This window comes from Camellia sinensis, chromosome 10, assembly GCF_055761805.1.
Source record: "Camellia sinensis isolate YWXY chromosome 10, ASM5576180v1, whole genome shotgun sequence".
Taxonomy (NCBI): domain Eukaryota; kingdom Viridiplantae; phylum Streptophyta; class Magnoliopsida; order Ericales; family Theaceae; genus Camellia; species Camellia sinensis.
This window is the reverse complement of record NC_138970.1, coordinates 82,168,540-82,181,899: the sequence shown is the minus strand read 5'-3', so window position 1 is coordinate 82,181,899 and position 13,360 is coordinate 82,168,540. Positions and strand designations below refer to the sequence as shown.

Here is a 13,360-nt window from a genome sequence, read left to right as displayed (position 1 = left end):
ACTCTGTGTGTGTGTATGTGTGTGAGAGAGAGAGAGAGAGAGAGAGAATTGTAAAACGAGAAACGTAGTTAGAGTGTCATGCGTTTTTGTCAGTGATAATGTTTGAGGTAATGAAAACACAACAACAAAATTACATATAAATGGCGACCGATCAACCGATCAATTACTATTCGAATATTGACTAAATTGATATTAATGATTAGGATTTTACTAATTGATTAGGAACTATGAATAAGTTGGGAATTAATTGGTTTAGTTTGGCTTATGAAAACTAATTGATTATTGAATCAATTAGGTTTATTATATAAAGGATCCCTACAATCAATTGTGACATTTGAATATCCCTTATATTCTAATGGATTGTACAATCAATTGTGATAGTTCAAAACTCTGGCCACTAATTAATTGTATAATCAATTGTGGTCTTTCAATCCAATCAATTTTGCAATCAATTATGATTTTTCATTCACTCCAATATGCTATACCAATTGATTACACAATCAATTGTGTTTCAAATTTTAAAAGTTATGATGTTTTGTTTATGTTGTTATGATTTTCTGGACAGAATTACAATCAACATGATATGTTATGATTCATTGATAAAAGTTATGATAGTTTGTTAATGTCGTTATGATTGTGGGAAAAAAAGTTATACTTAATGTGTTATGGTTATGAATCATCAGTAAAAGTTATGACTTGTACCACCAAAAGTTATGATTTGTCATGGTGAATCATAATAAAAAATGTTACGATTCAAATGTTATGATAATTAATTTGAAATAACTATATTTGTTATGAGTTGTCATTATATTGTTATGATATATAGTGTCTTTGTTATGATACTTTGGTGAATATTATGACATTGTTATGATTCATTGTAGTGTTGTTATGATATTTGAAAAACGTTATGATTCTTTCATGTGACCTGTTAAATGACCTGTTTAGCAAGTTACTTTTTATGACGTGGCACAATATGAACCACACAATAAGTGCATATCATATGTCCTTTTAGAAGGTGCACATTGTAGACTTTTCCTTACTATTTATATAGATTTACTTCTATTCCAAAGAGAGAGCAAGGATTCTCTAGAGTTTTTTTCTTCTAAAACTTTTTAGAGTGGTGCATTGTGTGGTTGAGATTTAATGACAAGTCACATCAATTTTTTAACATTAAATCTCAACCACACAATACACCACTTTAGAAAATTTTAGGAAAAAAACACTCTAGAGGATCCTTTGTGCCAAAGAGATGCCTTAATTAAATGAGCTCTAGTTTTCAATTCAAAATCCAAGTTGAAATCAAGTTATGGTTCAATTTGGATTGGCCAGTGTGGTTAGTCTTGTTAGAAATTGGTTTTATAAACTTATTTTAGGTCAATTTTGAGTCCAGATCAAGTGAGACTTACATGTCTTTTGAGGTAGGTCTGAGTGATGACATGTTCTTTACCGCATGGTAAGTTACACCTCAAAATCGATTTGTCAAAATCATTTATGAGTGAACGGAAAGTTGACGTTATTTTTGACTTCGTGAAGTTGAAAGTTGAAGAGACAATATAGATTGTTCTATTTATGGTGTCCCACATTGAAATAAGGAGAGAATTTATATTAGTATATAAATTTTAAGTTGGCATGCTTGAGATGAGTTTCTAGAGACGTCCAAGTTTTGTAGAGGAGGAAGTTATGGACCAAGCATGCTTTGAACTCAACACCACATACATGTATCATCACCGTCTAGCCAGGCTAGGCACAGGTGTAGGTTGTGGGTCGAGTCCTGTTATTAAATTTTTGGACAAAATACGTTTGAATTTTTTTTAATTCTTGTTGGAAAATTTAAATTTATGAAACGAAATAATTCAAAAATTTGAATTTATATTTTCCTGAAATAGTGCCTTCTTTGGTCACCTCTCTTCTTTTTCTCCGACAATTCAACCTTGCACCTGTTTGGAGGGTTTTCTACCCTTCCAAATAGACACCACTATGCCTATAAATTCAGGCTCCTCCAGTAGTCCAATTCATTCAATTTCCTTTCCCTTTTTTCTCTTTCCTTGCATCATTCCTTATACTAGTTTTAGAGAGATTTAAGAGAGTATTGCAGAATATAAGTTCTAGTTCGCTAAACAGATTGTTTGAAGTGCTTCTACAATCTGCGTTTGATCATTGTATCCTGAAAGATAAACGCCATTAATCCGTGAACACTTGTGCAACGACAAATTTGTCTTAAAGATAGAGCGTTACACACTTGACTTGATCTTTGAAATTCTTTTTTATTTTCAAAAATAAATTTTGTAAGTCAATTTATTGTTTTTTGTTTGGATTTGTTTCTGTTTTGCTTTTATACACAAGATTATTCAAACAAGTTTATCTAAATCAAATTTAAGTCCAACACTTTATCATTTTTCAATTTACAAAAACTAGTTAGGCCTAATCTAGTTCGCCACCATGCCTTACTTAAGGCTTAATCCTAAAAAAGTCATGGATTCAATTCCCCTTAAGAAAATTAAATTAAAAGAGTACAAGCAATTAAGTGCTTTTTCTTTAACAAGATAATTTAACAACTAACAATTAATATTTGTCAATCAAATAAAAAAACAAAAACAAATTCAACTTACAAATATATACATATATATATATTTTGCAATGAGTAACTTAATGAACGCGACTTTACTTAAAGTGAGATTTGTAGAGGATAAAATGTACTCATTATTATCTCTATTTTTAGAGATTATTTTTGCAACTCGATCCCGCCTCACCGCCAACAAGTCTTGATATCGGGTCAAACACCTTTTTCTTTGCACATGGACTGCCACAATATAAGTCACTTTTTCTTTGCACATGGACTACCAATACCAGTTCACACCATTGAAGATGCTCCTCATGGAGAGAATTGATGATTCATTCTCAAAAGACATCAAAACACTAGCTACAGATCACATTGCAACAACGAACGAATCAAACAAAAAACAAAAACAAAAAAAAAAACAAAACAAAAAAAGAAAAAGAAAAATACTGAGAAAAAGAAAAAGTGACTTATAAACCATCACTCTGCTGAAAAATGTGCAAATTAAGTTTCCAGGAAGAAAAAAGAAAAATACTAAGAGAATTTGACAGCTGAATTTGTCACTAACACAAGCTCAGGCAGAAGGTTTAAAACATTCTCTTCCAATGTTAATGTTACAACAAGAATCAAAGTTAAAAATTAGCCTGTCATTAATCATAAGGTCAGCCTCTGTGAGTCTCTAACATAGACCTAACTAAAAAGATAAAATTACAAATGAACAAAACAAAGAACACACCTTGAGGACTATTCTACTGCCACAGAGAAACATTGATGTCAGGAGATGGTCTCTGAGCTGACATGTACTCTGAGTCATTCCATCCAGTGCTATCGGTAGATGTGGCATTCAGGTTTTGTTTATCATTCGGGCTGTTATCTGCTTCTCCATGGCTTTGTACCGGTAATTGAGTTGTCGGAATTGGGAAGATGGCACCTGCAGGTGCTGCTTGGGAGATTGGTGTTGCTGCTGTCACTGTATCTGGAGGAGCACCTGGTGTAAGAGGAGTCATTCTTTGTTCATAACTGTGCTTTCTTTTGTATGCTTTGTAACCATTTGGCATGAAGCTTCCCACAACAATCTGGAAAATTAACCACAACCCACGTCATTTGAACCTCCAGAATGTTTAGTTTTAATAGGATTTGGTTTGATTGAAAAAAAATTTAGGTTCCAACAACAGTCTCATATCTGTGAGAAAGAGAAAAATGAATCTCTATTTTTCTCTCTTTTTTCACCAACTAGGAACCTCTATAAAGTAAGTCTTGGATGCACACAATCACTTGCCAATCACGTGTATCAAGTCAGTTTGTGCACATCACCAGAAATGGTTTCCAAGAACGTTCAAGCTTACCATTCATCGTGGGACCTTTAATAACTAAGTTACCTATGCGAGTTGGTGATAAAGTAACACAACAACTTGCACTCCTAAAAATAGAATCATGTGATTATCATAACAGATTACAAGCCATGGCATAATCACAGCCACAAGAAGCATTTCATGCATAATATGAAGTATTATGCCGTGGGAGGTAATTTTGCACAATCACGCTGCTCGGCCGAGCAAGTTGGATGGTGGCCAAGTAGGACCCGTGCTCAGTTGCCTGAACAAGGTGTATGGTCACTATGTATTATCAGACAGCCAAACCCGAGCTAAAAGAATGAGTCTCAAATGGTGGGATTATGCTCATTGCTTCTAGGAAATCGCTAGGCAAGGGACACGATCCTGCCTAGGGCAGAGCAACATGGACAAGTAGTTTACACAAAACTGTCGAAGATCAACTCAAGTAATATAAAAGGGGGCATTAACCTTCTGAGTGAGGTACCCAATCATTAACGACCTTACTGTCATCGTATTGAGAGTTCATCTATGGTTATGCTGTTGAATTGTACATGTATCTATGTAAATTCTTACCTGGATTGGGCTAGCAGCCATTAATAAACCAGCCACACCACCACCAATAACACGGCCATCAGGACCAGCTAGTGAGACACTTAAGCCGCCTGTCCTACTTCTCACACCACCATTTTCAAAGACTGTATATGATCCTGTCAGAGACAATATCTCAAAGCGGCCCTGCATGAAATTAAAGATTGAAAATTAACAAAATATGGGTACAAACAACCACATCCCATCATAATATACATTAATGAGAAGCAAGGTTGTTAAAATCGGAATCCTACGTTAGATCGTTGAAGGTGTTTATAGGATCGGATCATAAGATCCTACCGAAAAAGACAAATCACATAATAATTTAATTTAAATAAATATTTCTTAAAAAGTATACACAAAATGAACCTATATTCTATTAAAAAAAAGTGAAGATATTATGAAAAATATAATACTCCATGTAAAATATACATTTTAATATTATACAATAGAAAACTCGATAACAAAAGTTTTGTATTTTATCAAAAAAAGAAGGTGAAGAAGAAGAATTCTATAACAAAATACTTTACAATTTACAATAATGCATAAAAAGTGAAGAAAAAATATTTAACAAAGTTGAATATGAAAATAGATGAAGAACAAAAGTGCATTTTAATCGAATGATAAAGTTTGTCGTTAGCAACCTTGATGGAGCGGATTCGAGTCACAAAAATAATCTTTCCAAAAATTAGGATAAAGTTGCAATCACCCTATCTTCCTTAGACTCCGCTAAAACTATGTTTATTTTTCTATCTAGTTAATTTTCTTAAATTACCACAATATTTGAATGTTTGTTTTCTAGTTTGTTTTTCTTAGTCTATTTGATTCAATACTATTTAATTTTTATTATTTATTTTGACCATATAAATTGATATTTAGACAACAAATATAAAATTTATAATAAAATATATCATATAATACAAAACAAGGCTTGTGAATTGGATCGGATAGGATCGGATTCAGATTGGGATTCCACAATTCTATAAGATCTCATTACCAAGATCGAAAGATCCTACTTATAAGAAATTTTTTACATGATCCAGATCGATTACACTCAAATGGATCGTAAGATCCAGATCGGGTTTCTAATAACTATGATGAGAAGTAAAGGGAAAACATTTTCATACAAAAATGCACACAGCAGAAGGGAAAAACTTTAGGCTCTATATGGTTGTGTTTTTGTTTTTCATGTTTTCGGAAATAAAATCAATAAAAATTTCAAAAACACTCCTCATTTTTCAAAAGTGGGTTTCAAAAACTTTTCCATAAAATAATTTTGAGAAACAGTTCACCAAACAGCTTTTCTGTTTTATGTGGAAAATGAAAACATAACCTTAGATTTTGGGAATTATGGTCGTTTGACCGAGGAAGGTTCTGATTTCCCACACCTCACAGCTATTCTCACAGAAATATGCAGTCTTGTGTCCTTCTATGTTTCAGATTCCTTAGAAACATCCATACACTTTATTTGTTGCTTTAGAACATCTCCAACGGTTGAGTATAATTTTTAGCAAATTTCAATAAAAAAAAGCTGATTTTCTCAATCTAATACGAATAGCTCCAATGGTTACACTGTAGTGTGCATCAAAAGCGAAGGGGACGTCTGGCCGGTCGACTGGCTAGGCTTCTCAAATTTTTTTTTTTCCCTCCCTTTCTGTTCCCAATTCGTTTATTATTTCTTTTTCTCTCCATTACATATTTTTCATTTTTTGTTGCCTTCAATAATGATTTCTTTCCAAAAACCTGATATAAACACATTATCCATATGGCATATCCCAGACAAGTGATACGATTATATCTGAAAGGCACATAACTGAAAGAAAACAGAGGATAATGACTACCTTAAATTCCATGATGTTCACTTCATTTTCATCCTCTTCTTGTTCCTCATCCTTTGATGATGAGTCTGATGATGAATATATGGTCACACTTTTGGGAGCTTATGAGATGAATAATGCTAGTATGATTCAAATTTATATCAACCTTCAATTTATTCCTATTCCACAAAAGTAACCTACCTATTTGAACCAGTTCGCATATTGAGGGAGGTGTGCATGCTCCGGTCGACCGGTGGGTCAATCGGCCGGACGTCCGGCTGGTTGATCGGTTGGCCCACCCCCAACGTTACAGCACAGTGAAATGGTGAAATCTCACGCTTATCCTCAGTTTGATGAAAGTTTTGTTCCGTTCTCAGTTTGATATCAGTTTGGTAAAACCATTACAAAGAGAAAAAGTGACTTTTTCATCAAATTTGAATTTGATACTTAATCTGATGCAACGTCGGAGATGGTCTTAGTAAACATTTTCCAAAGGAGAAAATTAGAATTCTGGAAAAGCCATATCTTCATGCAAAAACCCTTAAAACACATGCACATCACACAAATCAGAAAAGTAAAAAACAGAAAATAAACAAAAAACTCAATATGTTAATATCCAAGGCACTTGTTAATTGTTAATAGTAATAATCCAAAATAACATGGGCACATAATTATGACAAAAACTCATTCATGTAAGCTAAAAGGCAGATCAGAAAGAGGTCTATATGATCATAATTGTTTCAACCAGGCAGAAATAAAAAGAATTCCCCAACTAGTATGGACGGAGAGATTTAAAAACATTCTACAATGTTAAGCAGGAATCACAAAATAATAAAGAGAAACAAGCAAACAAAAAATTTAAGGATAAATAATACAGAGTTTTGAATATCTCAACTTGGCTGCTCAACAATTTTTGTCACACTCTCAACTCTAAAACCCTAACCCAAAATTATAATAAATACCTCTAAACTCTGAACTTCTCGGCAGCCCTCCTTAAAGGCCTCTTACACTACATCTAAATATATAGTACAAATATAAGACACCTCACAACAATGTTAGGAGACATACCTCATATGTCAAGATCCCGCCGGATGAACCGGGCTGGCGAATACTAACATTAGAAACAGTGCCATTGGCAGAGAGGACGCAAATTCCTCGAGGACCCTTTTGAGAAAATGAAAGAATCTTTGCTGCAACATCCTGAAAAAGGGTAACAAACTAACAACATTCAATTTTTATGATGTACCCACAAACACATTACACTCCTCAGATCTGCACAGAGATCTTCCTTCCACCCACTTTAATTAAGTCAAAACAAACTAATAATCGCAACACAATCTATGCAATGTATTACCTCTCCTGCGTATACAGTTACGACATGGGGTGTAAAGTCCACTCCTGCTGTGTTTGCGAACAACTCACCTTCACAGATCATCAAGGTATCAAATGTGAGATAAAAATCTTAAGTAAATCAACCCCATTTCTATTAAAGTGGATACTTAATCCTCAGTACCAACATTTTCTTTAATTATCACTCATATCAATTCTGTATAAGAAAAAGGCATTTACAATGTCAGGCACAAAAATTTAAAGAAAAATATTTTCAACAAATTTTCACAGCATCACCTGTTCATATAATCATTCCACATAAACCACAACCACAATTTATTATTATTATTATTTTTTCTTTTAATTGTCTGATAATCAAAATCCCAAAAGAAAGTGGGAACCAAAAAATAAAAAAATAAAATTAGTAATTTGTTAAGCTAAAATTTTGATTATTTTTTTTTATTTTTTTTTTAATTGAAGTGATCTCAAGATTTAAAGGCTTGGTTCGATGAACTCACCTAAAGAAGCAAGCAGCTGCCAGTTACCAGAACCAGGTGGTCTGCCACGACCCCTTTTGGAAGAAGAGAACTCAGAAGAAGAAGAAAAAGGAGCTGAGAAAGAAAAACCTGGTGGTGGTGGTGATATAGATGGTAGTCTCAAGTTACCATCTGAGTCATACTTTCTTGGCCTCCCTCTCTTCTTCTTCACCAACAAACCACCACCACCACCACCAACTACACTACCACCACCTGTGGTGGTGATCCCTAGGCTTCTCTCCATGCTCATGTTCATCATCACCTGCGGCAGCACCACCCCACCACCACCACTCACCGGCGGCGACTCGGTCTCCCAGTTACCTACTACTGGTGACCCAGATACCATACTCTCCTTCTCTTCCATCCCCAAGCCCTTTTTTCAACAACAAAAAAAAAAATATACTAATAAATAAAAAAAAGTAAAGATAGAGATATTTCTAGAGAGAGAAAGACACGGATTTGATTTTTTTTGTTTATGCAAAATGGCGCCAGAAGTAGAAACTCACTGAAGTGTTGTTTGGTCTGTTCCCTTTTAAATTTTTAGTGTACTTTGGGGGTGTTTTCGAGAAAATAATTAATTAATAATATTAAAAATTATAAAAAATATATTATAAAATATTTTATAAAGAGTTTCTATTATTTAATTAGTGTATAATATTTTATTATATGTATAATTTAACGGTGTAGAATTTTTTATAATCATTTTTATAATATTTTTTTTATAATTAAAAATTATTTTTTAATTTTTTTATAAAAAAAATAAATAAATTAAAAATTAAAAAATTATGCCAAGTTTGGGAACACTAAATAAGTGCACTTTTTGTCTTTTTGGACTAAAAAATTGAGGTTGAAAATATGGATGTTTGGGTTAACTTTTTGACTTTTTATTAAAAAATGTGTAATAAAAAATTGTAAAAATTGATTTGTAGGAAAAAATTTGAATTAGGAGTTGTGCAGCCGTAATTGTTGACTTTTGGTGAATAGTGTTAACTTTTTAACTTTTTGAGTAACTTTTTAATTTTTTAAAAACATCCCAAACTTGGCCTAACTCTTAACTCACTTTTCAAAAGGAGTTTTCTTAAGTGTGCAAGTGCACACCATGTGCCACTTACACAAAAAGTGTAAGTGTAAGGTGTAAGTATAAGTATAAGTATAAGGTGTAAGTGTAAGGTATAAGTGTAAGGTGTAAGGTGTAAGTGGGTTGCACATGGTGTGCAACCTCAAAAAAGGTGTAAGTGTAAGGTTTAATTTTTTACAAAAAGTGTAAGTGTAAGGTGTAAGTGTAAGGTATAAGGTGTAAGGTGTAAATTGCACACCATAACCAAACCCTTTTCAAAATAATCCAGTCGAAAGAATTCTGAGTTCCCTCTATTAATGGATGGATGGGGTATGGAAGCTAAAAGGACTTCTGTCTGTAGTCCTACTCTACACTGTGTGATGAGAGAAAATTGGATTACAAAGAACTGTTATTTAATAATGTGATAATTAATTATGATATTAAATGTAATATTTTTTTTTATATCTTATTTGATTATCAATTAATCATATTACTTAGGATTATTTTGAAAAATTAGTTAAAAATTGACTTTTTATTTTTTTTAATATTTTTTTTAAAAACGTATACAAAAATAGAAAAGTGATATGACCTAAAACAAGTTAAAAATCAAAAAATAATTTTTTATTTTGTTCTCAAAACCTTATATATTATTGGGGCAAATTACAAACACCTCCTCGAGGTTTGATAAAAATACAGATTCCCTCCTGAGATTTGAGAAATTACATTCTATCCCCTGAGGTTTGAGAAATTACATCCCGCCCCCTGACGTTTTTATTTTTATAACAAATTGCCCCCTGAAGTTTTTATTTTCATACAGATTCCCTCCTAATTTGTTATACAAATTTGACCTTCAAGGAGCAATTTGTAATTTCTCAAACTTCAGGGAGAATCTATATTTTCACCAAACCTCAAGGGGGTGTTTGTAATATGCCCATATTATTGAGTTTAGAAAATGAATATAAAAGTAAATTTGTATATAATTTTTTTGAATTAATTACCAGGAAAACAATTTTTTTTATATTTCCAAAATACCCTTTTCAATGGTTAAAACTTATTAAAGTGGCATGATTTGTATTTTTAATTTTGTGATCATAAATCATAATAATAGAGAATCTAGAATATTACGAGAAAAAGAAGAAAAATGATTGATAGTTCTAATAAAGAAGCTCTATGAGCTCTAATGTGAGTAGACTCTACGGTGATGTGATATTTTAGTCTTAGTTTTATTTTTTTTATTTTCTGTCACATTATTAGAACTTAATTAGAGCTCATAAATTAGAGGAATGTATCATTACTCGGAAAAAAAAAATGGCAGTTTGAATTTTTAACTCTTTTCCATTTATTTAAAATCATTTTACATTATTGTCTTCCTTTCTGACCAAAAAAGAAGAGAATTTATTCACAAAGAAATATTTGAGAGATGAGATGTGTATTTTCAAGGATTACATCAAATTGTCAAATATTGCACAAGCAAAATACATTTCACTGACAATTACTATAAAAAAAATTAAAATTTTAGCCTTATAAAATAAACTAATAATTTAAATCATAATCAATATAAATATACATAAAATATCTAAAATATCATTTTAATTGAGTTTAAAAACTGAAATACTCTTTTTTCTTTCAATCAGCATCTCTAAAAGACTTTTAAAATGAAATTTGTTAACTGTTATAGTTAAACTTATCATATTTTAGTCAATCCAGTAAGTTAGCTATTACACTAGATATTTTAACAAAATTGTTCAAGTCTAATTTACATTTGAAGAGTTTTGAAAAGCTCTTTAAAAAGTTTGTGTGTATAAAATAGATAAAATAAAGAGTAACGTTTGAGTACATATACAAAAAATGAATTAGGAAAAATAAAAAATTATATATTTTTGTATTTTAGCTAATAAAAAATGAAGAATATGATTGGAGTTGCTCTTGACGAAAATAGGCAAATGATTTAGATTTAAAAATAAATCAAAAAATTAGGGTTTAAATTGATAAAATTAAAAATGCAGAATTTATTTTGTTATGAGGCTCAAACCTTGAAAAAAAAAATTTGTTGTTGTAATTTCTCCTATATTTTTTATTCACAATTTAAAAAAAAAAGAAGAAGATAATTATGCCAAAAAAAAAATTAAATTATTGCTTTCTAAGTTTTGTATAATATATGTATATATATATATATTGCTCAACCATATATATAATCATGTTAAGTTCTTCTTCTTTTTTTTTCTTTTTTTTTTTTCAATTGAAAATATCGTGTGTTGCGTATCAGTTTAGTCCTTCCTACTCTATCATCCAATAAGAAATTTAAGATATTACATGTAAGTATTTTTTTTTTTAATCAGATATTACACATAAGTTATACCAAAGTAATTTGTGATATAAATTAACAAATCCATGGTTTTATGACATTTTAAATTTTAGACTAATCAATTGACAACAAATTTACTAATATTGTGCTTAGATCATAAATTTAGATAGAATTTTTATTTTTATTTTTTTTAAAGTATGTGAAACATAATTATATTTAATTCGCATTTCATCTTTCCTTTAAAAAAAAAAAAAAAAAAAATCCTACCCAGATCTCCAACTAGATTCATAAACTAAACACAATCAAAGGTGACAAAAAATAATACCAAAATGATCCGTAGCTCAAGTGCGTAGAGCTCGAATGCGTAGAGCTCGAATGGTACGAAAAATATTATCTTACCGATAAAAGAATAAAAAAAAAATCCTAAAACGACGTCGTTTTGGGATTTCGTGCCATTCGAGCCTTTGATATTTCGAGTTACGTAGCGGAGTTGAAAATAATAACCCTTCTTTTTGGATTAGTAATCATGAACAATAGGTGTCACATGAAATCTAATATTTTACAAAGTAAAAACCCTCTTGAATTTATTTTTTTTTTCACTCGAAGGGTGGACCAATGATCTTGGGCATTTTTGCTAAACAGGAGATTTCACTTTCCTTTATGACCATCCTCACTTATAATTGATATTTATCTAAACATTCTCAATAATTTTTTTTTAAAAAAACAAAAAAGAAAAAGAAAAAGAGAACACTTGCATTTTGAGAGTGGTTATTAAGCAAATTACTCATGATTCAAAGGTTTAAACAACATAACTTCGTGATTAGGAATAATAATATGACAATATTGCAAGAGACTACAAATAATAATGATATGTGCAATGAACAAACATTAAAAGACAAATGAAAAAAGGTAAATTATATTTTTCCTCTCTAATATTTATCAAAATTTAGATTTGGTCACACGCTTTCTAATTGTAATAATTAAATTATCAGACTTCAATATTTGTGCTTCAATGTAATATTTTCGTTATTCAATGTTTAATATTTATAAAATTGAATAAAAGTTAAAACATAAGTGAAAAGTGATTTGTCTGGAAAATTTGTAAACTTCAAATGAAATTTTAAAAAATTTTAAAATATGAGTGAAAGTGAAGGGTAAAATGTTTAATTTACACTAAAAAAAGGTGTACAATGGCCACAGGGTTCTAAATGGAAATAATTATTTTATTTATTTTTTATTTTTTTGCAATTAAGAAGCAGTTTTTGAAGTCCACAAAACCACCTAAAGCCCAGTCAACTGGTACTGTGCTGTTAAAGTAATGAATTTTCCATAAAATAATGCATTTTTTTTTCATATGAACAAAAAAAGTCCAAATCCCAAAGTTACTTATGTTTCTGATCTTTATTGGAATCTGAATTTAAATTAGTTATACTTGTTTCCCCCCATTTTCATCTTTATTTATTTATATAGGCGTGTTTGATTTTGCTGCCCTTACTTTTCATGAATTGAGCACCCCTCCAAATGAGAGAGGACAATTATGCCCATTTCATCCATGTGAAATATGAATGTAAAAGTAAATAGTGAGACTTCACTCTTCTTATTTTGAGATGGGTTTTTCTGATCAGACTGTATTGTTAGACTTATGAGACCCGGTCTTGTTTTAATAATTTAAATTGTTCAATATATATAGTTTATTGAGTATTTTATCTTTACAAAAAATAATGTTGATTAAATATCGATAGCCCCTTAATTGAAATATATTTTTGTTAATAATTTATTTTTAAAATCATATTTATTATTGACAAAAATGTGTTCCGATCAAGAGCTATCGATATCT

The 13,360-nt window shown here is 30.9% G+C and overlaps 1 protein-coding gene and 1 long non-coding RNA gene across 2 annotated transcripts; both read right to left on the bottom strand.

Annotated features, from left to right (window-relative positions):
* Window positions 1-3,100: 3,100 nt before the first annotated feature.
* Window positions 3,101-8,668, bottom strand: LOC114263225 (AT-hook motif nuclear-localized protein 10). The gene is made up of 5 exons (XM_028203727.2): window positions 8,144-8,668; window positions 7,651-7,718; window positions 7,365-7,496; window positions 4,465-4,626; window positions 3,101-3,633 (listed from the first exon to the last, which is right to left on the bottom strand). Exons 1-5 carry the CDS (start codon window positions 8,523-8,525, stop codon window positions 3,307-3,309), a joined length of 1,071 nt encoding a protein of 356 aa, XP_028059528.2. The 5' UTR covers window positions 8,526-8,668; the 3' UTR covers window positions 3,101-3,306.
* On the bottom strand, window positions 6,178-6,635 carry LOC145801191 (uncharacterized). The gene is made up of 2 exons (XR_014342270.1): window positions 6,498-6,635; window positions 6,178-6,385 (listed from the first exon to the last, which is right to left on the bottom strand). It is a non-coding gene; the product is annotated as an uncharacterized LOC145801191 (long non-coding RNA).
* Window positions 8,669-13,360: the final 4,692 nt, after the last annotated feature.